At 38.0% G+C, this 27,511-nt stretch overlaps 1 protein-coding gene across 3 annotated transcripts in view; it reads left to right on the top strand.

Moving 5' to 3' along the window:
* The first annotated feature begins 606 nt into the window (after positions 1-606).
* LOC106962297 (cytoplasmic polyadenylation element-binding protein 4) overlaps positions 607-27,511 on the top strand; it is a 44,701-nt gene continuing 17,796 nt past the window's right edge. The window contains exons 1-4 of one of the 3 annotated variants that reach the window (XM_015056614.1): positions 607-1,106; positions 3,146-4,383; positions 21,526-21,616; positions 27,212-27,262. In XM_015056614.1, coding sequence (XP_014912100.1) covers positions 3,196-4,383; positions 21,526-21,616; positions 27,212-27,262 — 1,330 coding nt within the window. In that variant the 5' untranslated portion in view covers positions 607-1,106; positions 3,146-3,195. The remainder of the gene's footprint in view (positions 1,107-3,145; positions 4,384-21,525; positions 21,617-27,211; positions 27,263-27,511) is intronic. The other 2 variants (XM_015056615.1, XM_015056616.1) reach the window with 2 other exon arrangements.

Here is a 27,511-nt window from a genome sequence, read left to right as displayed (position 1 = left end):
TCATTTTCCTTTCTCTTCAAAATTTCACACTATTTTTAAAGTTCTTTATCTTATCTTATCTTATCTTATCTTATCTTATCTTATCTTATTTTATCTTATCTTATCTTATCTTTTATTCAACATCGGAAAATTAGGATAGAGCCTGACAAAAAAGGCAGAGAAGAGCAATCTGTATGGCGCTGTGAGAACCATAATGTAAAGATGATTATGTTTAGAGCGTTGGGCTACAGAAAGAAGATATTTTGAAAGATAAATAAAAAATCATGCATGCATTGCATATAAATCCGTGTTATTTAACTTCCATCTTTTACAACAAAGGAGCATTAGATGAAAGATAAAGCCTGGTTAAAGAGATTCTCATTTTCTTTCCATCCTTCTAAAAGGGAAGTGGGCCGAGGGTACTCATTTTTCTCACGACCTGCTACCGGCCGCATCGAGAAAGGTGGGAGGAGTCTTTTTCTGTCTTCCTGACCTCCGTGGGCAGTACATATTGATATTATGGGTGTGTTACTGGTGCATGACTGCTAAAGGATGAAAAAACTGGGCGTGATCACTGACTAGCCGGTCCAATCGCGTATCGAGGTGTGCCTCCTTGGAGGCGGAGCCACGGTGGTTTGGGCGGTCCTTGAAGCGGAAGCGTGCCTCGGCTGATCTCTCGCTGTCATTCGGCCACGGTCGGTTCCAGGAGAGAGGGGCAGCCAAGAAACACACACAAGGATCGGCTGGCTCTGTAGGAAAGACAGCAAGCAAAAAATAACCCCAAGTCAAACGGACAATGAAACCGATCGAATAAGGCTCAAAAGGGAACCCTGCTCAGCTGCCACATTAACAAAGCTATTCGATGATCGAGTCCAGATCAGAGGCAGCAGATAGAGAGCTGTGTCATTGAGAGGCAGGACACGTCAGGAGAAGGGAGAGAGAGAGAGAGAGAGAGAGAGAGAGAAAAAAAAAGCTGACCGACTGCACTGTACGAGTCAGCTATTAAATCGCCTCTGAAAAGCTTTGCCTGCCGCACTCATCGCTTCAAGGACATCTTCTCGCTGTCAGCCCGAAGCAAAGGAGCTCGACAAAAAGGCATCTCCGAGGTCGAAGGGGGTGATCAGAAGGTGAAAATGATTTTTACTCGCCCGCATACACAGCCTGTCCAGCGAGCTAGCATCTGTGCTAACAGCCGTTAATAGCTAGCTTGCTAATGTTAGCAACGGATAAAAAAACTTCCCTGGTCACCTTTATAAATTATAACTGGCTGTATGTCAACGACTGTCGCAGGAGTATAAAGACAAAAAAATGAAAAATACATATTTTCTGGTTAAATGTGAAACGTTGTTCCCAAACTGAAACTTATCTTCGATTTAATTTGATCATAGTGTCTCCTGCTGACAGCTGTCAAAGCAAGGTCGACTGTTTTATTCCCAAACGTTAAGGCGGTTAAGTTGTCATATTTTAAACATTGTCCGATTGATTACGTTTGTGTGTTCGTGTCGTTGTCGTGCTGTTTGTAGTTCAATGCCTGTCAGCTAATTTGCCTTTCTGAAAACCTCCTCCTCTTTCTGCTGCCTGTTCTCGACACAGCAGTGTTTCTGGTTTTACGGGAGGCTGACTGGAGCTCAGCTGGGCTCTTACAAACTGGCAACGTCACGGGGTTATAATTAGCTAAAGATGGAACGTTGACTTGTTTTTTTCTGTCTTTAAGGGTCAGCTCATATGATCATGGTTTATTATTAGGTGTTCATAATTAAATTTAAATAACCGCTACTATTGACTATACTTACAGAATGCATATAAATGTATTTAGCACTTGTATAATAAAATGCCACTTCTAAATCTGTTTGCGACTGCTACAGGGATTCATTAAATAGAACATTTTTGGTAGACTCCCAATTTTTGTAAAACCTTTGACCTGCTGATTTTTCTTTAAAAGTCTAAATATCAATATACTAATTCAGGATCTTGCATCTTGGAGTAGTGTTCCTAGTTTATTAGCCGTGATGTCATTTTAAAATGTCTTGCTTAATACAAAATTTTGAAATTCTGTTTTTAACAACCATACCATCTGATGTTATTGAAGTAGTCTTGCAAGAGGAAATAAAATATCCCCTTTATAATTTGTACATGCTGTCAATTTCCACTATTTAACTATCCTTTATCCTTTGCAACATATGCCCTGTTTATTACAAAAAAAATAATAATAAATAAATAAAAAAAACAAAAAAAAAAACAAACAATTAGTTTCTACAGCTTAGATTTATATGAGCACTGTATCATCTTGCCATTGTTTGGAACTTTGGCAATATATGAGATGATATGAGAATAGCATTCAAATCATTTCATAGCCTTTCTGGCATTTCTGATCACTAATTATTTATGCTGGAACAAAGTTGACTTCACTTTGGGTGCATGAAAAGGCATTCTCAGGAAAACCAATTTTTAATAATCTTTTATTACACAAACAAAATGATGACATAGTTGACAACTGACTTTAGCAGTTTAGAAAATTATGTCTTCATAGCTGCCTTTAAATTAACAATAAATACAACCAATATTTCTAAAATTAGTCCTTTTGTGTGTATTTTCTCTGGAGGAAGTAGATTCTTACCTTCACTATTAGCTTTTGAAAAGGGTACCAACATTTCTAAAGCATGTTTTTATGAAACTGAAAAGATTTTATTTATTTATTTATTTATTTATTTATTTATTTATTTATTTTTTCATTTTTACAGCTCCAAGTGACTTGGGACACTTCTTTTGTGTCGGAAAAGAGATCATATGTCATCATATTTTTGGACACAATAAAGTCAATTCAGAATTTCTGTTTGAGTAATGAGCCAGGAAGCTGAAAGATGTAGGTGTTTATATATAGACCCATTTTGAAGCAGGGGAAGCTAACCTCAGATTTTAATCGATAGTGCAAAATTTTTTAGGCAAGATATTCTTCTCACCATCTTATCTGAAGGAGAAGCAATATCCAATATTATATTACTTTAGTTAGGCTGCCACTTCTGAATTATGAACCCAAAAGCAAAAAAAGAAAACCTTTTATGTGATGATGTGGAATCACCAGTTGTGAATTCTAGATCCCTTGATATATTGGGCAATGAAGGACTGAGTGCTAACCTGCATGCCTTTCTGTTTGCTTTTTTCACAGTCTGACCAAAGAGATCGCAGAATAGCATTTGTTCTGGGGGGAGAGAACAAATGGGGGATTACGGGTTCGGAGTCCTAGTTCAAAACAACACTGGCAACAAGTCTGCTTTCCCGGTCCGAATCCACCCGCATTTGCAGCCCCAGCACCACCACCAGAATGTGTCTCAGAGCCCCGCTGCTTTCATAAACAGCACTACAGCCACAGGGAATGGCACTACGGGAGGTTCTCCCTGGCTCTTCCCTACCTCTGCCACCCACAACAGTGTGCAAGACGAAATCCTCGGGGGCGCAGAGAAGCCCAAAGCACAGCAGCAACAGGAAATGCAAGAAACTCAAGAAAAACAGCAGCAGTTATCTCCTGGGGGTCACCAGGAGACTGGGAGCGGTGGCGGGATAATTGCAGAACTGGAAAAATCCCGATCAGAGGAAGTCAAGACAGAGAATGGCACGTCAGAGGGCAGCAACGGAAAAGAGAAGCAGCTTCGTCTTGAGTCACCTGTCCTGACTGGATTTGATTATCAAGAGACATCTGGTCTAGGTGGAACAGGCCCGGTACAGTCGAGCACAACCTCGTCATCCCTTACTGGCTTTAACAACTGGTCAGCTGCCATCCCACCTGCACCATCAACAATCATCAACGAGGACGTCAGCTTTTTTAACCCAGCCTCTGCTAACAACGGGCCTCTGCTGTTCCAGAACTTCTCACACCACGTCAGCCCGGGGTTTGGGGGAAACTTCTCACCCCAGATTGGACCGGCTCCGGCCTTGTCCCAGCACCACCCTGCCCCGCCGCCTCACCCCCATTTCCAACACCCCCACAACCAACACCAGCAGCACCGACGCTCCCCAGCCTCCCCCCACCCACCACCACCCTTCTCGCACAGGAATCCGGCTTTCAACCAGTTGCCGCATTTGTCCAACAGCTTGAACAAGCCCCCATCCCCCTGGGGTCCGGCCAGCTACCAGAGCCCCTCTCCATCCCCTGGCTCCTCCACCTCTTGGAGTCCTGGAGGAGGCTACGGAAGTGGAGGCGGTGGCTGGGGAGGATCTCAGGGCCGAGATTATCGTCGTGGGCTTAATGGAGGGATGACTCCCATCAATTCCATCTCTCCACTGAAGAAGACCTTCCCTAACAACCACGTGGCATCCCAGAAGTACCCCAGAAACAGTCCCGCCGGCTTCAACCCAAAGTCATGGATGGATGATGGAGTAGGTCGTGATAACATTTTCCCTTTTCAGGTCAGTTTTCTTGTGATAATTTCACCAAACAATATTCTTCTAAGCTACCACTATGGCACTGCTGCTATTTTTAGAAATGGGGGGTGGCATGGATTTGCACAATTTGCTTGTTACTGTGTAAAAGCTGTCACTGGACTCTGCACTTTCACAGTTGAATGTCCCTTGTGGTGAGTCACATGGATATATCACTGCAGTGGCGTGTGCCACGTTGGTGGAAGGAGGAAGGGGAGGCAATGCTGGGAGGAGGATGGGTGAGGGGTGCATTTGATTTAGTCAAAAGATGGGGAATGGGAAATGGAAAAGGCAGCTAGGAATGAAGAGACGGAGAACGGCTTCAGTGAAAACGGTCGGAAATTACCAAGATAATCTGAATGAAACTAAATTATCTTCATGAGCCTGCCTGGTTAGTTGCTTCTTTGACGTAAAGGGTTTCAATCTGTTGTAGTTGCAAACATAATACTTATCCTCAGACAATAAAATGGCCCACATCATTTGGAGGAAGTTAGGATAAGCATGGAGATAGAAATCCACGAGAAATAATATTATTCATCAATACCACTATTAACAGTTGCTGCAGATTTATCCTCTACACATCCTTCATGAAAAACTCATACCACTGAGTCTTTCAGACTCTGTTGTATTGAGGTCTTGTGACTCTGAAGGCCATGAGTGTACTGTAAATTCATTGTATGGCTTAAACCAAAAACAGTTCAACAAGATAAGGTGATCTTTGTGATGTGCTGCTGGATTATCCTGCTGAAAGTGTCCATCAGAAGATGGATATGGTCAGCAACAATAAGAGTTAAAACAATGCTGTAGTGGTTACAAAGTGGCCCAAAATATGATTAGAAATATCCCTTTCACCACAAACACTGACCTGAACTGTTGTTTCAAGGAACGATGCACTTTCATATTGTTTATGTGAAATTCTGAAACTACTACATGAACATAATATGTTGTGCACTCAGAATTTATTTAACATGTCTGGGTAGGAGCAAATATTTATTTGAGCTTACTGTCATTTTCAAAACCTTTTCTGGGACGTCAGTAGTCTGTTCCTTCATTTACTTGCTCATAGAATACCTGCTGGTCAAATGTTGCTCGGGTCATCATTGGTGAAATATTTTGAGGGTTATGGATCAACTGTTTTGCAAGGCTGTATCTGTATTCTGTCAGCATACTGGTTCCAAATTAAGTCAACTTAGTTTTTAACAACTCAGACCTTCCTAACTATTTTGTTAATTTTTCTCCATTTGCAATCAGTCAGTCACATGGTTCCACAGGTTAAAATGGAAGGACTTTGTTCTGACATGTCTTAACTTGCCTTGACTGTTTGTGTAGTTACATTGTAAACCTAAATCAACAATCTAACAGTCAGACAGCTACTGTAAACAGTAAATAATCTTTGTTGGTGGGCTTCAGGTTTAACAGTACATTTTTGGAAACCAAGTTTGACGTTGATAGCTAAAATCTTTCTTGTGGTTGTTAAAGCATTTTAGACACATTTTTAGTAAAAAAAAAAAAAAAAAAGGAAAGTATTGGTCTTGTTTTGTTTTATGCAAGCAGAAGGAAGAAGTTACTGTATTGCATTACATAATGATTAAAATGTTGTCACACTTTAAGTGTGTGCAGTTCACTGCAGTCAGGGACATAAATATCAGAGAAAAAGAGAACATCATGACCATCTGTTTGAACTAATTAATACCACTATATATAAAGTACAATTATGTTTGTATAGCTGAAATAACTTCCTTTCAACCTCATCACAAGTCTTCTTGTCTAAATCAATATCAAAATACAGAATTAGCATCCTGCTCTTTTTCATCCAAAATATAATTTTACTCAAAGTCATGATTCAGTTTCTTGAATCCTTTTATTGCTGACATAATTTTCAAAGTACATATAACACTTTAGCTCGGATAACTCTGGCTAAAGTATTTATACTTCTTGATTTTTAATTTTTTTTATTTATTCATTTATTTATTTTCACATTTTGTCAAGTTACAACCAAAAATTACAGTTTATCTTGGGCAGAAGTATGTGTTGTATGCACAAAGTAACATACTGGAAGACGAAGGCAAACGACACTCAACACAACGTGGGAGTATCCTTTAAAACAAGAAATCACCTGATAAGAAAATACACTTACGCCATGAAGTCCTCGGTTAGAGAACGTTAGTGAACAAACATCAGGATAAAGACTAAGGAATGCAATCATTTCTAGAAAGATTTTCAGAAGGATTAGGTGATAAAACAGTATTTCCAATCTTTAAACAAGGGATGGAGCAATGTTTCACCCATTTCCTGAAGCCAACTGCAACCAAGAAGATATTGCTATCAACCTACATTGGCAAGTTACAGAAATCCACTGACCAGCTGAAAGCAGTGGATTTCTGCTCAGATGGGATTTTTGGAGTTAAAATACATTCCTGGTAGTTTAATTCCAAAAATCTGATAGATAATAGAAAAAAACCCATGTTGATTAGACTTGTTTCTGGTAGACTTTCAGATGTCTACACAGCAGACTTCTGAAAGATGGCTGGTCTGGCCAGGTGAGAAGAAAGTGAACTTCATGGCCTGCATGCAGAAATCTTTTGTGACTAAACACACACTGCACATCCCTCCAAACACACCTAACCCTTCTGACATCAGCATCCTTTGGGTGGATGCTTTTCTTCAGCAGGGCCAGCTTTCAGGGGAAGCTGGTCAGACTTGATTGGAAGATGGGTGGAGCAAAAGACAGGACAATCCTGGTAGAAAATCTGTTGTGAAAAAAAAAAAAAAAGCTTTATCTTCTAGCTTGATGACAACCTGCAACATACAGCCAAAGCTATAACAGAATGGTTTACTCCACATGTTAATCTGCCTCCATCCACATCCATATCTAATTGAGAATCTAATTTAAGATAAATGCTATCCAACAGATTTAAATAGTCCTGACCAGTTTGGTGGTTTTACAAAGTATTTACTCAGGGGTGCTGAATACACAGGCATGCTGCAAAACATGTGAACATTTTTTATAGCTTTCCTTTCAATTCACAATTATACACTGTTTTGTGTTGGTCTAACACAAAATCCCAGTAAGGGACTGTGTGACTGTAGCTGCAGCTTGTTATGTGTGGCTGAAAGTAGCATTGTCCTCCTGGCATCTTGACTCTGTAAGGGCAGATTGGGCATGGGGCTGTGAATGGCTTTTCTGTGTGAAGGAGAGAGTTATGTAAATGCAACCTATTTGACAAAAACAACTAGACAATTTTACAATTAAAATGATCAACAAGTTGCAAGACTTAAAAAAAAAAATGGCTTAATCTAAGAAGGTGGCTTGTTGTCGCTGTCTGTTTTGGTCAGATGGTGCACCAGGTGGTCTGTTGTTCGTATTTGTATTCAGGATTTGTTTGGTAATAGACTTGGAACAAAGTGTCCAACACACTGGTGTTCTCGGATCTCTTGTGGTTCCATACTTAGTTTTAGAATTTGTCTTCATTGCTAGCCGCAATCCTCCCCGGTATGAACGGAGCAGGGATCTTAGCTGTCTTTTTGGGTGGTAAATTCCCTGAAGTTGATCTTGTCCATCTCTTCCTTCCCATCTTCAGCTGTACTTTCAGATGACTACCCAATCTCTATTTCTTTTAATGTGTTTTGTTGTATACTCAGCCCTTTTCATTTTTTCCCAGGCACTGGCACGCTCATGCTTAACTGACCTTCATCTGATAACTTGTACTTTAGGGAAGCAGTAATTAAAAGGGAATCTGATGGCAGTGCTGCTCGGATAACTCCGGCAGTTTCCCAGGCAACGACACATAGGTCACATTTTACTCCTCGGAGGTTCCAAAACACAAATCATTATTGATTTTCCCAAAAAATTAATATTTGCTGTTATTCTTGCCATCAGAACTTTCTTTTGTGGCCCACTGGGAGTTATCTTTGGCTTATTTGTTTACCAGCCTTAAACAGATCTAAAGGAAATACTAAGATGGCTGCTACTAGACTTGTTATAAATATTTCAAACTTATTTTGCCAGTGTAACTTACCAGGCATTCAGATTTTATTATTTATATTTCCTTTGTTTTTTCTGCACATCAAAACCTCTGATCTCATTATGCAGATTGGCAACAGCTAGATGTAGCTGTGAATGCTTCCTCTGGAGTTTCTATTGTTTGCCAGTAGAAATTATGGAGAATGTTGTTCCAGCTAAACATTAGTACTGCCGGGGTTCATTTATTTTGAATCCTTTAGAAAGAAAAACTTAATCCCACTAAGCTTTAATCTTGATAGTGATTACCTTTGTGGAAGAATATTAGATGTTAGAATGTTGTTACATAACTCAGTTTCAGAGTGTTTTATTTGTCGGGGCAAATTTATTCTGTTGCAGTGTTAAAGCTGTTACTATAGAAACTATTGCTAAATGACAAACTCTTATGTAGTAAGTCATAACTACTAAGTCATATGTTACATTTATACTTATGTCTTAAATTGATTAAATGACTGTTCGGTTTTTGCTTCTCCCTTTCTTCCTTCATTTTTATGAATTTTATTTCTGATAAACACATGGGTAACATTTGCTGATGAATTCAGGCAGAGCTACAATCCGTGTTGACAGAGAAGCTCCAGTCAGTCTGCCATAGACTGGAATCCTTGATTGATTTAAATTCTGGGAATCTTGAATATTTCATTAAAACTCAGGTCTCCCAATATTTATTGTTCTATATAAACACATACACTAACCTTACAGTGTGTGTGTTTCTTTTTTTAAGTTTAATAAAAAAATAAAAAAAAATCAGCCAAAGGTTAGCATGAGTTAAAATGCTGTATTAAAAAAAATGTGTATTATTTCTCTTCTTTGTGTTAAGGATCAAAACTGAAATTGGCAATCAGACCACAAGGAAAACTGCTGAACTGTACCGGTTGGAAAACATTTGATCGATGCATAACTACCATATGATACAGGGAAGCATTACGTTTTGTGGAGAGACAAATATCCCCAAACTGTCACTCTTTACTAGAAACCTGAGAAACTTGCTCCTAAAACCGGATTACTGACTTTAAGTTGAATGTTTTTTGCTTGATTAGAATCCAAGCATTCTTCTATTATCCACAACTGACTCGTTCATCATTGAAGATTAAATTTTTTAAAGAATTCTACCTGAAAAACAGGCATTTTAATGGTTCCTAGAAACCCAATATTACTCTTACGGCGCATACGGCATGCTTTTGAGAGGTGTTGAAGTTGGGTAACCTTTGTATAAAAACACGCAAATCACATGCCAGAGCTTAAAAATACTAATTTATGTTTTCAATTGTATTTAACTTGTTTATGTTAGATATGTTAAGTTATTTTTCATAATTTATGTTGGTTTTACATTTAAATCCAAGTTTAGTTTACTAAAACTCAAATAAACCCTGTTATAGCTAATATTTAAAGCAATATCTTAAAAAATAGATGACAACGTATCTCATAAGTTCCATCAGAATCAGCTTTGGACAATTTATTTTATTCCCTTCAATTTAGTTTAATTTTCAATAAGATCTGAAGTTTTCTTGTTTTATTTTTAAAAAACATCCTTTCTGTACATGTTTTTAGTCCAGATTACAAAATGCAACACAAGCTCCCAGGTTTTAGTAAATTAAACAGGACAACAGTTTGTGAACTAAACGGTCCCCATGAGGAACCGATGTCACACTTTCCCACTGTAAGCTCTCCAACTGCTTCACATACTTCCCATTTTAGCACCGACGCGGCAGATGAGGGATCAACGGCTTTTGCTTTACTCTCGTCATTGTTTGGCCTTTCTAAGCTTACTGAAACTACAGTCTCACTCTGCTGCTTGATTGCATGTTTTCAGATCGATAGGTTTTTACAGAGCTGTTTTGGATTGTTCATTTGGAATGCGTTTTCTTTAGAAAACGGAGCTTTATAATGGGTAACTGCAAGGATCAAATCTCTTTGTTTGCCTCATGCCTTGGATTTTTGTACAATAGTAAATGAAAAAACACTATTTTAAAGTTGTTTGAAGCACTGTAGTGTGCGGAACGTTTCCCTGCAAGTGGTTAAATTCAAGACAATCCTGCCAGAAAGACGTTTTGGCCAAATTAATAAAGAAAAAAAAATCACTCATTTTTAACATTTTTTACCGGTTTGAACTTAAATAAACTTAACATGTATCTTGTTGGACATTATTTAGCTAGATAGAAATTAATAAAAATTTGCTTGAATACTTCATACTAAACTGAATTGAAAATTGTAACAGAAATGTCCAATGAGATACTAGGTCTGTAAGGTAACGTGTAGGAGGGATGCATACTTTAGAATATTTGAAGCTTTCAAATATTAGCACGGTGTAATACTCAGAATGGGCCTGTATCCAGCCGAGCTGCTGCTAATGCCCTGTTCAACCAGTATGTGCTTTTTAACCAAACGTTTTTACTTCCATATAGTTTGGTTTAGCTTCTCTTTCATGTTGCTTCTCCCCTGAATCCTCACCTGTTCGACCCGCTGTTACGTCAGGTGCACACACTGGGCTGATTTGGACTGAAATTTGGCTTGTGACCAGGTCAAGACCTGCAGGGCTTGAAGGAAAGTGAGCCAGGCCAGGATATTGTCTCAGTAAGCCACCTGCATTACTGTTGGTAACTGTTCCCCTCTCACTGTTTGTGCAGCTCAGAAACCTTCCAACATATAAAAGGACATTATTAAACTCTCTCCTCGGTTCAGTGCATACGCTTTATGTGAATAAAATATATATTTTTGAAAATGACATTGCTTGCCCCTGTGGTATTTAAAAATTTCCCAGGAAACATCAATCTTTGTATAAATTTAATTGATTTTACACAGTGAGTAGAAAAGTGGGGAAATATAGTTGACTACGGTTCAAAGTTTATTTTTTTGCTGGATCAAATGCAGAATCAAAAAAAAAACATTAATATTGTGCAGACGTGTGATGAGATCCATCTGACCATCATAGCACAATGGGGACAACCATTCAGATGGAAGATGAGTCAGTCAAATAACCAATAAGGACTGAGCGTGCATTTTTCTAAAAATATTGCCAAAGCAGAATGGGTAAGATACTATGTAAAGTACTCCATTCCAAAGAAATGTAAGGATGAGTGGTGATGATGAGAAACAGGACCTTGAAGACCTTCCTGCTTGTTTTAAATGAACAGTACACATCCAAAGATACTGTAAGCGCAAAGGTCATATAACAACATGCCTATAGCAAGCTGATATAGCATATTTAATTCATGTCCTTTCCATCAGTTGCAATATTTGCTGACTAGTTTGTAGTTGTCATCAGGAGATTTGATGTACCTGATATTTTAGTAATGGAATGGAATATATAGTCCCAATGGAATCAAAGTTCTTAACAAATAGCACCAAGCCAACATTTTACAGCGTTTAGCTATACTGTATTTTATTTAGCATGAAATCCAGGCCAAATTAATTGAAACATCACCCTTTTTAGTTTTTTAAAAATATTTTTTAAATGGCACATATGAATTCATATGCTTGCTTAAGCAATGATCATCTGTCGGCCATACGTGGCCTTGATAGGAGCGTGGAAAGTAGAACACGATTCCTACTGTGAAACATGGTGGTGACAGAATCATGCCACGGGGATGTTTGTATTCAGCAGTGGCACTGAAGCCAGTCAGTTGTTGGAAATATGCAAGTGGTTAAATTCAAGACAATCCTGCCAGAAAGACGTTTTGGCCAAATTAATAAAGAAAAAAAAATCACTAATTTTTAAAAATTTTTTCCGGTTTGAACTTAAATAAACTTAACATGTATCTTGTTGGACATTATTTAGCTAGATAGAAATTAATAAAAATTTGCTTGAATACTTCATACTAAACTGAATTGAAATTTGTAACAGAAATGTCCAATGAGATACTAGGTCTGTAAGGTAACGTGTAGGAGGGATGCATACTTTAGAATATTTGTTGCCGGGGTTTTGTGTGAGTTTTGAGTAGAGTATCATATTAGAGTATGACACTCTAATCATACTCTAAATGATTAGAGTATTTGTTCAGCGCTAAACTTAGAGTTGAACAAATACTGCTGTAACTTAGCCACTCCTGTTAAAACTGCCCTAAATTCACTCATGCACACACTATTGAGCTTTTCAGCCAACACTGAGCAATTGGTTGGTTTTGAGAGTTGGGAGTATTTTGTGTCATTATGGGTCTTTGAAATATTCGACAAGGAGGGATGCATGCGTTAAGAATTTGTTTTTCCTTTTTTTTTTTAACACATCCTGCATTGATGTACACAACCTACTGCTTTCAGCCTCCTAACATATCAGTAACTGAGCTCATTTCATCTGCATATGCTTCTAGGGTTACTTTCTGTTTGAAAGAATAAAAAAAGAACCTACTATTCATTTACATTGGTTTCTTTTTGCTGTTATACTGCACCCAATTTTGGATCCAGTTTGGGTATATGCAACTGTGTCTATAGTTACACCCCAAGTATTACTACAAAGTGTACTTTCCATCTTTTCACTTCTCTATGGTTGTTTTTCCAGAGGGAATTGACTCTAAACAGAACAGAAACCACAGACAGCTTCACATGCAAAACCTTTGCAAATATGGTTATTATATGATAGTAACAAACTAAAATGGAAACTAATGGATGTTTGTGAAAAAAAAAGTTATTGTGTGATATGTGCTTGCCAAACTACAGAATATTTTGAGCATCACAATAGAGCTTGCAAATGTCATCTGTACCTTGTGTTTCCAACTGAGTGGTCTAAGCTGCCCAACTCTGCTCTTTAAAGCCTCATTGTAGCCTCTTCACACCCCTGGCAGACACTTGGAAGAAACAGGAAGAAAGAGCATCTGTCTGCACATGCGTGTCTGTGCTGGACTCCTAATTAGTCCCAAGCCTATGGTTTTCTCCACGTGTTTTGATAAAGGAAGAAGGCTAAGCAAAGCGTCGCTCCTACCAGGAGTCAGTTAAGGTTGAACTAATCCTAGAGCTGAACAAATACTGCTGTAACTTAGCCACTCCTGTTAAAACTGCCCTAAATTCACTCATGCACACACTATTGAGCTGTTCAGCCAACACTGAGCAATTGGTTGGTTTTGACAGTTGGGAGTATTTTGTGTCATTATGGGTCTTTGAAATATTCGACAAGGAGAAATGGCATCAAAAGCGCAATCTGCTTCCCTTTCCTGCCCTCCTTTCTGTTCTTTTTACAATGCTTTGCTTGCCTTCCTTTTTCATTTTTGGTTTCCTTTCTCTTGTTGTTGCCTTTTTATAAGTGACCGGAGGTTAAAATTTCCAACTTAATCACTTAATCACTACAAGAGGTAGTGATTCAAACTACCTCTTGACTATAAAATCCTTGAATCTCATTTAGATCCAGAATTTTCATTCTTCATTACCTGTCAGGTAACAAGCATAAAAAATGCTTCCTCTTGCATTATATCTATCTGTGCTACGCCACACAGTGTAAATCTGATGAAATATTTATACTTGATGTTGCAAAAATTCTTATCGGGGTTTAAATTCCAACCTCTTATTCTCTTTTTAATTAAACGGAAGCAGCTTTAACGCATTTTAATTCGGAGAACATTTTGCTAGATTTTAACAGGTGCCTGACTTGTCAGCTGCTGATGATGAATAACATGTAAAATTAGCAAGTCTGGACTCTGTGGTGCAGAGTGCCTAAATTCTGAAGGTGCTATGGTAAAACGGTATGCTGGTCTCTTCACGAATATGTCATACTTTACAGTACACATGGGGTCATTGCAAAAGACCTGTACTCTTTATACTTGTTCACAATTCATGACGTCATGTCAACAGACTTTGTATGTTATTGGGATTTGATATGATGGAGCACAGATGTTGTGATGCATGCCACAAATGCTTACAAGTGTGGCATATATTTGTATTTAGCTCTCTTAATTATTTACATTAATTAGATCCAATACATCCAGTAGACTTCTGAAGTGTTTTAACTAGTAAATTTAATCTTTGGCTGCATTCACATCAGCCCTGTTTGGTCTGTTTAGTTGTTTGCTCAGGAAGTCCATTTCTTTTTTCGGAGAGGTGTGAATACACAATCAAACTCTGATGCAGACCAAAAAAGCGAAGTGTGATCCGCCTAAAAACCTTGATCTGGGTTTGGTTGGAATGAACGCCAAGTGGACTGGAGACCGCTCCAAAGTTTGGAAACGGATTAAAGAGCAGGGCATTCTGGTTAAATACAACCAAAACCAACACAGATATCTAATGCTAGCTGTAGAAATGGCTTGTAGTCTTTTGCCAAAAAAAGAGAAATCCTACCACTGCTAAAATCTGAAGCCACTCCACTTGAGAACTTTCACAGTTGATAAGATTTAACTATCAAATACACATTTCTATTAAAAATAATACAATGTAAATCTATTTCCAGCAAAGCAGTAGGTCAAAGTTTTGCCAAACAGCTTATCAATGCATAAACTTTTTTGCAGTGCTGGTGATTTTAAATGTTTTGGGAGCATTGCCCAGGTTTGTAAATTTTCTACAGGGAGTCCACAGGGCTATAAAAGGTATTAAATTTAACTTAAGAATTTCTGTATTGTACCGTCAGTGCCTTTTTATTTCAGTCAAAGAAATTACCTAAAAGAAGTAGGATATCCTTTCTTCCCTCCGTGTCTCTAAATGTATGAGTGTATAGGTGAAAGTAGTATATGTCATGATCCGCGTTTCTGTGTATTTATTTTTAAGGGATTTTCTGTGTTCAGTTTTTGTCCTGAGTCTCTGTTGTCTCTGTGTCTTCCCCGTTGATTGCTTCCCAGGTGTGTCTAGTTACCTGATTACCCTCCCTGTGTATATAAACCCACCTGTTGCCTTTGTCTCTTGTCGGGTCCTTGTCTATGATAGTTCGTCTGCCGGCACAGTTGAACTGTTTAGTCCTGTGTCGCCATTAGCTCGTCGCGCCAGTCTTTGTTTAATTCAGTTGCTACCGGTGCTGAGCCTCTGTGTTTCCGCTCTGCCGTGCTGCCTGAGATCTGGACTGTTTTTGAGCTATTCTCTTCATTAAATTAATCATCTTCGTCTCAAGCTGGGTCCCTGCGCTCATCCTCACCACCACCAACCACAACTCATGGCAGTATAGTGCTTTCACCTAAAAAGAAAAATGTTCCTACATCACAATAAGGATGATTACAATTAATATTCATCAATGTGTTAATAAGCACCTGTATATGTATCCAAAGTTTCATTGTTATTTGGCCTGATAAGACACTTCCCACCAACCAGTCATCATAAAAGATAATCCCCTTTTAGTGTGGACTACCTCACCATCATTGTATTTATTTTTTCAGATTTATTCAGTACATCTCAGAGGTACAGTTAGCTCAGCGTAGGATGTATGTTTTAGGTCATGGTGAAAGATTCATAAATTGTAGCATGCGCCTGTTGTCTTGCAGTGTGTAGAAATGAACCCTATTGCACCGTGTTTTTTGCTGACTCATCTTATTAAAAGGCGTGTCATGGCTTTTAGCCTCTGTTTAAATCCCATACCCGGCCACAGACGGTATAGAGTGAGATAGTTTATTGATCCTGCAACACATCTTTTTTTTTTTTTTTTTTCTGCTCGAAGCGAACAATGTAGCAACAAATGACAAACTATGAGCTAAACCTACGACATTTTCTAACTGTGGGCAATTTCTCATGGACTCACGACATGGACTGCCTTGTAAATTGAGTCTTTCTCATTTCAGATGTCCTCAAATGTATCTGTGCGTGCCCTTCAAACTGTCATGTATAAACACTTTACTGGTCAGCTGCCCAGTTGTTGAGTTACAAGACTCACAGATCTGATGATAAATCACCCTCACCTTACTTCTCTGGGCTGAATTTTACCAGCTGCAGAGCACAGTCCATGCTGATTGTACCAAAGCTACAGAATGAATTCAAAACACCAAGGACAAATATAACAGCAGCATTATTTCAAACGACGGTGGCTATGCTCGAGAATTGCTTCAGCTTCCTTGTATCTGTTTATTGTGGTTTGGGAATTTGGTTTGATTCCAGTTGTAAGGTGCTGTTCTTTTGCAGATCTGTATTTAATGTTTGTTTTGTTTGACCTGAAGCAATGGCCCAAGCCTTGCATATGATACTGTGGAGGATATGAGAGAACAGAAGACCCAGTTTGGCTTGTATTCCCGTGCTGATGTTTGTTTTGAGGGAGCGAGTTGTGCGCTGGGTGTGTTCTACCATGTCAGCTCTGTTTTTGCAGGTTCTTTCAGTTAGTGTGGGAAATCTGCTCTTGTACAAATCTAAAATTTTGGTTACAGCTCGGCGAGTTGGGGTGTTTGTTTTTCAGACATTTGTAGTGTGTTGCTTTCATATCCTCCAAGCTTTTTCTAATTTTGTCACATTACAGGGACACATGTTAGTGAGTTAGAATTTCATGGGAACAATACAAGGTTGTGCATAATCTTAAAATGGATGGTAAAAGTGTAATGTACTTTTGTATTTAGCCCTATGAATAAATCTCTTAGAACGACCATGTGCTGTAATTACAGCTGCAAGAATTTCCAGTGTACGCCTTTGCAGGCTTTCTTTCCCTCCAGATTTTGAATTTTACACATTCCTTTATGTTGGCTCAGTCAGATTAAAAAAAGAGAGCATTTTTACATTAGCTTTTAATTCTTGCCACAGATTCTTTATTAGATTTCTTGTAGGTCTGGACTTTGACTGGGCCATTTTAAAATATAAATATACTTTAATCTTAACTGTTATATTATAGCTCTGGCTGTACATTTAGGATATTTGTTCTGCAGGAGGATAAACTTTGTCCCACCTCTGAAGGCTTTTGTTGGCTTTGAACTTCTTGTAGGGTTCCCCTGTATTTAACTGCATCTGTCTTTATATCGATTTTGATCAGGTTTCCTGTTCATCCTAAAGCAAAGCATTCTGACATCATAATGCTGCCACTTCCATGTTCCTCTGTGGGGATGGCATATTCAGTGTGATGTGAAGTATAACAAAGACTGTCCCCTGGATGAGGAAATTCTGACCAGGACTTTGGACTCGGAGCTTACCGAGCAGCCCCAACTTTAGTGTGCAATATGACTGCCACATATGTTGAATGTAGTGAAAGCTGCCAGAATAAACAATTTAGATGCAGTTTGTAGCGTGTTAGGCCAGTGGCCAGCATAGTGTTGTAAAATGTTTATTTGTATTTATTTGTTTATGTTTAAATGCATAAAACAATGAGAAATGCATTATTGGTTAGTATTGCTAATGGCAGTTAGCGACTTGTAAAATTTACTCAACTTGTGGGTGACGTCATTACCAGATCCCAGCTCTGATCAATGAGACAAACTGAATTAGCTCCACACATCATACTTTCAACTCTTATCAGGTTTTTTGTCCCTGCTAGAAAATAGCAAATACTGACAGCATTATTCTTCCACCTTGGTTCACAGTAGGAATTGTATTTCCAGGGATTATTTCCAGAGATAGTTTCTTTTATGGAAGTTTTCTATTCATTAGAAAAGTGACTACCAAGACTATCAATTGAGTCCTCTGAAATTATTTTAGGAGTAAATGTGAGCAGAATGCATATTCACGACACACTTTTCAAATTTTTACTAATAAAAATTTTGAAAACCATCTATCATTTCCCTTCCTTGTTACAGTCATGAGTTTCTTTGTTTGTGTATCACACCAAATCCTAAAAAAGCACACTGAAGGATTTTGACCGTAAAACTACAAAACTTCGGATGGTGTTAATACTTCTGCAAGGCACTGTAACTACGCTCTTTAACCCGTCAGACACATAAAGTAGCTTCTGAGTTTAGAAGCGGCTCCAAACTCCAGGGAGGGGATGAAAAAGTGAGGTGCCTGCTTGGCAGAGCGTGGGTCATGTGGTTCACAGAAGTAGGTCTGTTTTTCTGAACCCTGTAGCATTTAACCCCTGTGGAGTTCATGGTAACAGAGTACGCTATGAGCTTTGCTTTCCACAGTGCCTTCACCCTCAGGCTTTCTTTACTCACTTAAGCTGCAGTTCTCCAGGATTTTAACCTGGTGTTTAATAAATGCTAGAAAATCCCAAGACAGTTGCATAGACTCAACTACAGTATTGCAAGTGAAAAGTGGAGCTGTGCATCTATATTACTTATGTTGACTGGTATGTTGGGATTATTCCTCTTGTGCAAGTTCTGAGCTTTACCAGTCACCGTGGCAGTCTCTGTACAGTGTTGTTAATGTCAAGATTTGTTTCATACTTTCCACTTGTTTTTCTTTCCTTGTTTTTCCAATCACAAGGCATATAGGCATGACAAAACTGAAACTGTACAGGACAATACAATAAAACCCTAAGAAGGAAGTATCATACTATATTTGCTTGTATTCTCAGTGGGTGAGTTAGTGTGTATCCACATCAATATTTGTATCAGCTGGTAAAAAGCTGATACAAATATCGGCTTTGTACAATACAGATATTGCTGATACAATACAAATATTGTATTGGCTTGTTCTGACACATCGGTAACGGTCCAATAAGTGTCAGGTGATATGACAATGATGGAGTGCAGGATTGTGGCGTTTAACCGAAGTAGAGAAGTCATGAAGTTTGTCACTCCTGCACTTTCCAAAGTAGAGTGGAATATGCACTCTACTGACAGATGGTTAAATATCATCTATCAGCCAATATCGATATCGGCCCAAAATGTCCTGGCCAGGATTTTAAATTGTTTCACTTGTCCCCATTACTGATGTAAGTCATTTAACATAACAAAGTTTCTGAAACGAATTTTCAGTCTGACACTTTTTTTTTTTTTTTGTAAAACCAGTCTTCTGTATTTGCCTGAAAACATATTAGCTTAAGGAGCCATAAAATGACACCACATTTAATCTTGTCCTGAATATTGCTCTTTCATTAGTTGCTCCACCTCAGGCTATTTAAACTAAAGAAGTGGCCTTAATGTTCTAAAAATATGTCACTTAAAAGTGAAGGCTTTACCATGTGTTTATAAAGATACACCTGACTGGATACAGACAGGTAATACTTTATGCCCAATAAACTTGGCTCTTGCTCCTGCTAGCTTCCATTTTATGTTGATCAGTTTCTTTCTTGTTTTGATGTGAGTCTGATAATTTCCCACATTGTCGTCTATAGAAAAAAAAAAAAAAAAAACATATAGGAAAACTGAGCATTTTGCTTTAAATTGTGTGAACTTTTTCGACTGGTTTAAAGTGATTTCAGTGACCACATCATAGAGCAGGTGACATCAGACAGGATGCAGCAGCAGATCACACAGTCTCCGCTAGCTTGTTGGGGAACCTACAGATACATTTTTGAGCAAAATCTTTCCTGATTTAGTTACTGTTTTAACAAGATGTGTTTCAATTTTGACAGTTTTTGTGACATTCTATAGAGTAATTAAAAAAACAAACAAAAAAAAACCATATATATATATATATATATATATATATATATATATATATATATATATATCGCTACACCTCATTCAACTTTTTCTTTCTGGACTTTGATTGCTCTGGTTCAGATCAAAAGAAAACACTTATCCTAATGCTGAGTGCTAATCTATACTTTGAGTCTGGACTTTCAAGTAGCCTGTCAGATTTCATTAAGTTCTGAGTGTCTTAAAACATGTTTTACGTTGCAGTCTGAAGATCATCCACCGTTATTAAAAGTTAGTATGATGAAAATGTCATACTTAGCAAATCATATAGTCATATTTGGATGTATTTCTAATATAATGGTACACAGAGAGTACTGTGTACCATTCTCCGCAGAAAGGTGCACACCACCCGACCTTTGTCTGGGAAAACCGAGTATTTCATTTTGTGGCTAAGTTTGGATCTTAACTTTTAGGTTTTGTCACGACTTAAGTCTCCTTAGATGCTTATCTCGGCTCTGAAATTTCTAAAAGAACTGTACTTTCAGAACTGTACTTTGAAGTACTGAAACAGATGAGTGCAGAAAGTAGGTTTTAACTTGACAGTTTTGGGAGAATAAACATCTTTAAGCTTCTTTGAGACTGAAGGTAAAGTCTACTGAGCAACAGCTTGTAGCCAGAGGAGTTGCTGCTTTTTGAAGTCTGGGATCTCTGATGCACAGATGAGAACTATGACAGTATTTAAGGAATTTCTATTTTTGAGGTGACACTCACTGTAGAGAATGACTGGAAAAATAGTAAAAATAGAAGGAAGGAAGGGATGAAATGTTCAGATATGTGGTGGAGTTGGGATGTTAGACACTTTAGATAAAAACAATAACGTTATGAATGTCAAATATTGGTCTTTGTTTGTTTTTGAAAAGCAGGAAACAAGACGAGTTTGTTAGCGTCGCCGCTTGTCGTCGGCTGCATACTTGGCCGAGGCGGAGTCGAGACAGAAAGCTTATCAGTGTGCCACTCGCAGTATTTGTTTGTGGACGGGGTCGTGTTTTTCAGCGTGAGAGCATATTTTGTGTATACACATTGTAAGGGTGTGAGAGTGTTTACACATGTTGATGTGTGCATACACAGATATGTGGCGTCGCCGGTATGCCAAGGATGGCCCAGCTGAAGGTGGAGCTGTGGACGTGCTGTTCTCTGGCTTGTTTTTAATGCCATCTCTTTTTTCAAAGCTTTTTAGACTCTGAGCAGGAGTATTTTGATTAAAATGTAGCAAGTGTTTCAATAAGCAGAATGAAAATGAAGATAAAATAGATTATTGACTAAGGAGTTAAACAACACTCTGTTTTTCAAATATTTAGGTCGATCTCAGAATGATATAACACTTTAGCAAACAGTTTTACATTAATTTATTCTGCTGTTTGTTTTTGAACACTTCAAAGAAAGATACAAAAGAATACATGGATTCAATGCATGTGATCTGTCATATCTTTTGTATTATTCTGTGATATTTTATGATCTTGCGCAGAGGTGTTCAGCTAGTATTTGAAGCAACGGTTCTCGGATCATATTTTCATGTGCAAATTAGGAACTCTGTCTCCTCCTCTTGCTTTGGTCTCTATGTGTTAATTAGGTCAGTGCTGCATTAAAAGATAAGTCTAATGACTGCTGCTCCACTTTAAACACTGGTTGCCACAATAACAAAAAAGGAATCTAAACTACATGCCTTCTGAGGGAAGGAAAGAAGTGAAATTTGTCCTTTTTTTCTGTCCCCTGTAGGAACGAACCAGGTCATTTGACAGCTTCAATATGAACACTCTGGAGAACTCCCTGATCGACATCATGAGAGCTGAGCAAGACACCCTGAAAGGTAAACATAACAACTGAAAATCAAGAAACATGTAGACGAGCAGCAGTACGATGCTTTTCAACAAGTCTGATGCACATGGAGCAATCGAACAAAAAATACACATGCTCTTACTTATAATTAAATGTTTAGAATTTGACATAAACCCCTTTGCATGCTGCGATGTTTGGACAAGCCACTGTTAATGTTGCATTTTATGCATACTTATAAGTTGGATTTTACAATTTTCTTTTAAAAACTACAGCAAGACAACACCTGCAGACGCTGGAAGGTGGTTCCTGAGCGTCCTCAAGCTCAATAACCAGCATGACTCAATGCTCGTAGGGTTAAAGTTACAGGTACAACCCGTTAGCAATGCTGGAGGCTTGTACCCTATTAACCAGCAGTACACTTAGTAAAGTACAACTCTATGTGTGAACATGTTAATTAAGTTTGAGTATGTAAAATGGAGAGAAGTCTCATTGTTTTTCCTACTTGCAGCGAGAATGTGATGCAATTCCCAGACACAAGTTCTTACTTCCAAAGCAAACTGAACTTTATTCTTTGATTTTCATAATTTCTAAGCTTCACAACACTTTCCCAACAAATAACTAGAAAGTTTCTGTTAATCTACAAAACTGAACATTAAAATTAAATCAGTCATTTTTAATTTTATATTAAATTAATGTAATATCTTAAAATTAGCAGCCTGCGTTCAATCAATAGGAAAAATATGTTGACGTTTTGTTTGCCATCACATGATCAGTGTTAGTTGATCAAGGTCAACTGATTGTAAAAATCCCAAACTTGATTAATTAATTGCTTCTTTGCAAATGAGCATTTTATTCCATGGTAAAAACAATGTTTTTGTCTTTTGGAGAGAACGTGTAGAACCGACGGTGTGGTCTAAACTGAAATCCGTCTTGTTCTTACGTTCTCATTGCAGCCCTATTTTAAGTGTCAACAGTTTTATTAATTCATTTTGTCAAACATAAATACCATATTGTTCCAAGTGATTTTGTGTCTTTTGACCAAAATGTGTTTATAGTTTCTGATGCAGCTGTGATATTGCAAATATTTATATTATGATGATGTCTATGATTCAATACATTTTGCATTCCTAATGTTTACAAAGAGATCTTCTAATAAATCACCATTTTTAAATCACCAGTCCTGAACATTAAGTGGGAATCTTCTAGGGTGCACTGATTGCAGTTTTCTGACTGTTCGTAAATCACTGATCTTTTTAAAAAAACTTAACCTGCCAATTCCAATTTTAGCTGATACCAATTCTTTTTTGTCTGAAATGTTTCTCAGTACAGCAAGAAAGTTGTTGAATTAGCAACAGTGGGGTAACTCTTGTTAATTGTAAACGTGCAGACATAACTTGGAGGACCAGTCTGTCAGTCAGATCTTTCTCACCAGTGAGCAAAAGAGGACAGTGGTTGATTCTTAGATGTTTGCCAAGCTAGATAAGGTTGGTGGATAAGGTTGGCTTCACATGTAAAAATCGGCCGATCACAGATCTCCCAAAATTAAAGAAATCGGCATCGATAGATCGGCTGGCCGATAAATCAGTGCACCCCTAGAATCTTCCCTCTAAGGGAAGTTAGATTAGCATATTTTTTTTAATGCTAATCTATATGCAAAGCATTTCTAGCAAAATTATGCAGTAATCACAGCTGAACAATATTTGGCTAATAGTAAATCACCTTCATGATTCTTATTGATTGAAAGGGAGGACCTGTTAGAATTAGTTACACCTTTGACACAAGCTTTACTTTAGTGTAATCCTTAGAGTGCTGCATGCTAACTAAACTTGTCAACCCCAATGTCTTAGCTGTTAAATAGATTACAAGACATCAATGCCAATAGCAGCCATGTTTTAATTAATCGTTACAGATTGAGTAAAAAAATAGAAATGATGACAAAAATAAATGATTTTTAAAAGTTGGATATAACAGATTCACTCATTAACTGTTTAACATTGCTGAAGCTGAGTGGTGGTGTTGCTTTTTCTGTTTTAATATATGGCATAATTTTAAGCTCTCAACATTTGAACTGTTTAATGAAGTCCACAAGCCTGCCTCCAGAACCCAAAATTAGCGGTTCTTATCTCTGGCTCAGCAACGGGTTGGGGTTGAGACGGCTCCTTTTTTATGTTTTAGTGGAAGAAATGAGTTGGACAAAAATAGTGGCTAAGCTAACTCTGGTTTTTGTTTTAAACTGGGGGACGTTTGGTCATAAATGACTCAAAGTAGCCAGGTTTTGCGTTCTCTTTGTAATTCATCTGAACAGATTACCTTCCTTACAAAAAAGTAGGCCCAGATAAGAAAATTATTTTCTCTTTTATCCTACTGAACACAATAAAATGTCTATAAAAGGAGCCAATGCTATAATAACAAGATAATAAAAACATTGAAATACAGGCTCTCTTTTCATGAATACCTTTTTATTATTTTACAACTAAACACGCAAAGCTCATGTGCATCCAGTCGTGATTTTGTGTTTTGTTGTCAGAGCTTATAGTAGAAAATATTTTTAATATTAGAAATTAAAGTTAAAAATCCTTAGTACCATCGATGTTATGGTATCAGGTTTTTGACACAGTTTTCTTTGACACTAGCGTTTATTATGTTTATAGTAAAATGAATCACAGCACATTTTCCACCTTAGTTGCCCTAATTATTTTCTCCGTCACACTCTGGATTGTCAGTTAAATGTACAGTGCACAGTGGTGAAACCATGAAGCACACCATATCGTCTCCCGGACTTATCATCCTTTCATTTGACGTGTAGATCTTGGAAGCAATCAAATTTTACAGTCATAATTTTCATAATTATAGTGCAGCCTTGTACAATAGTATGACAGGTGGAGCTTGAGTAAATTTGCTCTTTTCTTTGCAGAGCTTGAGTAAATTTGTGCTTTTTCCCATGGAGGATAGTTAAGAAAAAACATTATTACAAGAGGTTTTCTTTGAGTGCTCACTTTTCCAATTTCTCACACAAATGCATCCATGTAGAAAGAACACAAAATAAATACAGCAAATCTTGAAATTTCTCATTTGAACTGAAAGTGTTCAACAAAAGTGAGCACAACAAAGCAAGGGAAGAGGCGAGACAAAATGTCTACAGAAGAAGTGGCTTTGAATCCCTTCCAGCATTGTTCCGACTGACAGAAAGGGTTCCTCTGTTCGTCCACCGCACATAAACACACCACTGCATTGTGCGAGGTTGTTCATACATGTGTTTTAAAGTGGACTGTTTGTGTGCAGCCAGCAGCATGCAAATAAGCTTCACAAAGCAGCCACATTTCAACCCTGCAGACACACTGGGTTATGGTGTACCTGTTTACTCCTCAAAGATTTAAAGTCCTTAATGACAGCCTGGAGCTTTGTTGGACTTTGAGTTTCAGATGGTGGAACTATGTGCACCTTGTGTTTATTACCTGGCTAATTCACATGGGGAGATAAATAGGTAAATTCTGCAGTAAAGAGTCACACTGCAGTCTTTATCTGGTTCGGGTCAGTCCCTACGGTTCTGTCTCCTCTGTTCTGTGAGTTCAGTTCGCAGAGTGTGGAGGAGGGGCCCACAGATTTCCTTGTGACAGGGGCATCGGAATGCACCAATCACCAGGCGGTCCGTACCCACACAACAATGGTTGCACTATTTCAGCTCTTTCATCTCATTATCCTTTCTGGTGCAAGCGGGCCTTGCATAACTTTGAAGATTGTTTGGCATCATAACATGTATTTGTGTGTTTGGGAGGTGGCCCTTGCAAATTGCTCAATGTAAAAAGTATGGTATGAGGATACAGATTGGAAAATGGAGTTGAATGAGAATGAGAGAGATGGTTCGTATTTTGTAGCCACAGTATCTAACAAAAAGCCAGTTTGTTGTAATTTCATATATGAAAAATACATAATGAAACTAAATTCTAAGGTATAAAAAGACCTCTGGCACCAAATCCCCGAGGTGGAGGACATTCAGTCTGGTGGTGACGGCTCTGGACATTTTTGGGTTTTCTGGTTGAAATACCTCTAAAGTGTTGCATGAAGAACAGGAACTGTAGTTGTGAAGTGGCAGACTTGGGGAGTGTTCCTAATTATGAAGAAACGGACAGGAGAATGTCTTCCAGCAATTAAGTGATTGCACATCCCAGTCTCCATGGGGAAGCTTAATCTTGGAGGTTGGAAATGAGGCTCCAACTGACCGTCCAAGCTCTGATTTCAAAAGAGCAACGTAGCTTTCGTCCTGGCATGGAAGAGTGGACAAGAATGTGTCATATCTGGGTTGCTTTTAACTGGTGCCCTGTCCTTGTATACCAAAACCAAAGCTGAGATGAGTTCTGTTTGTAGTGTTCATGGAAAGGATTTCAAGAAGTAGCATCAATATCTCACAGCAAACCCACCACAGAGTGGTGAAGAGTTAATGACATTTTCGACTCCAAACAGTAAACCTTTACCAGTTCATATCAGTGATGGTTCATAAAACACTCATGTGTTTGCATTTACTTAATTATCTGACTTTTCTTTTCGTTTTTTCTTTTTTTAAGTGTTGCATGTGGTCAGGACAAGGTCTCAGGACCTGAAATGGTCCTCATAAGAAGGCCCAGTAGAAACTGCACTTCCTGTGGTAACTCTTACAGTACAGGAGCTACTGGTCATTTTCTATACAACCATGATTCAGTCTGCCATGTGCTCATCCATCATTGTGTGGTTTGGCCCACCCAAAAAAAAAAAAAAAAACAAAAAAAAAAAAAAAAACATCAGTCAAGTTGTACATTTATTCCCATTTGTCATTTTCATATGCTAAAAAAAGGTACAGAAACTTTCCATTGGAATTTAACCCGTCAGACGTCCTGAAGAGATGGAATCTTTTTGTCTGTGAGCACGAGTTCTTGGCTTTTTCTTGCTGAGATGGAAATGTTTGACTGTGGCTGATTGTCCATGATAACACTTTAGGAATGTAGACACAACCTTGAAGTGTCTGGATAAAAAAAAAAAAAAAAAAAATACATGGTGTGTATCATTGTATTTTTCACTGACTCAAAAAACTTCAAACTTCTAAATTAGAAGATCCCAATTTGAAACTGCTCCTCCACTTCCTCAACACTTGATCTGTTATATGTTGTGTAGAGGGTCTCTGAAGTTGTGGACATTGGATTATTTTTTATGATTCCCTACAGCCGGGAAACGTCATTAGCCAATTTTAGCTACAGGGTGAGTCTTATTCAGATAGTGTGATGTGTCTTGACTCTTACCTTTTATCTTGTCATATACTGCTGCAGGTGAGACTTATCACCTTTTAGTCTGCTTACTAACCAGACTAAAACCTGCAAAATCATACAGTTTGGATGGCTACATTATTACACTTTCGTTTCCTGTTATGGTGCCGTTAAAAGAAACAGCCTTTCATTTCTGGAGCCTGTACCATTATCATAAAAGGCAACTTTGTAGTTAGTTCTTTACTTTTGGTTCAGTTGTAAAGCTTATTTACTTTTGGTTCCAACCTTGGATCCTAGGAATAATTAGACTGTCTTCTGGAAAGACTTGCACAGAGTTAAAATAGAATAAATATATTATATGAAACACATTTTGTTCTGTTTTTTCTTTGTAGGTCGTCTGGGGTTCCCTCACCCTGGGGCGGACAACCCTCTGCCCCTCAACGGTATGTATGGCAACCTAAACACATTCCCCAAAAGTCTACTTCCCCTGAAATTGAAAGATGAGTCATCAAAAGGATTTTATATGCAAATCACGTCGAGTGGGAAACATTAAATGAAGTGAAGATGTAATAATCATCATTTTGAGGCAAATGTGTAGTTTTTGTATAAAATTTAATATGCTTATAAGGATTTTAGACAGCAGGACTAAAAAGATGTAATTTTTTCCCTGAGCTTTTGTTTAACGCAATTGG

The sequence above is a fragment of the Poecilia latipinna genome, unplaced genomic scaffold, assembly GCF_001443285.1.
Source record: "Poecilia latipinna isolate Pla-1442-1.1 unplaced genomic scaffold, P_latipinna-1.0 Scaffold1396, whole genome shotgun sequence".
Lineage (NCBI taxonomy): Eukaryota > Metazoa > Chordata > Actinopteri > Cyprinodontiformes > Poeciliidae > Poecilia > Poecilia latipinna.
The sequence above is the reverse complement of the archived record's forward strand: the minus strand, read 5'-3'. Positions and strand labels throughout refer to the sequence as shown.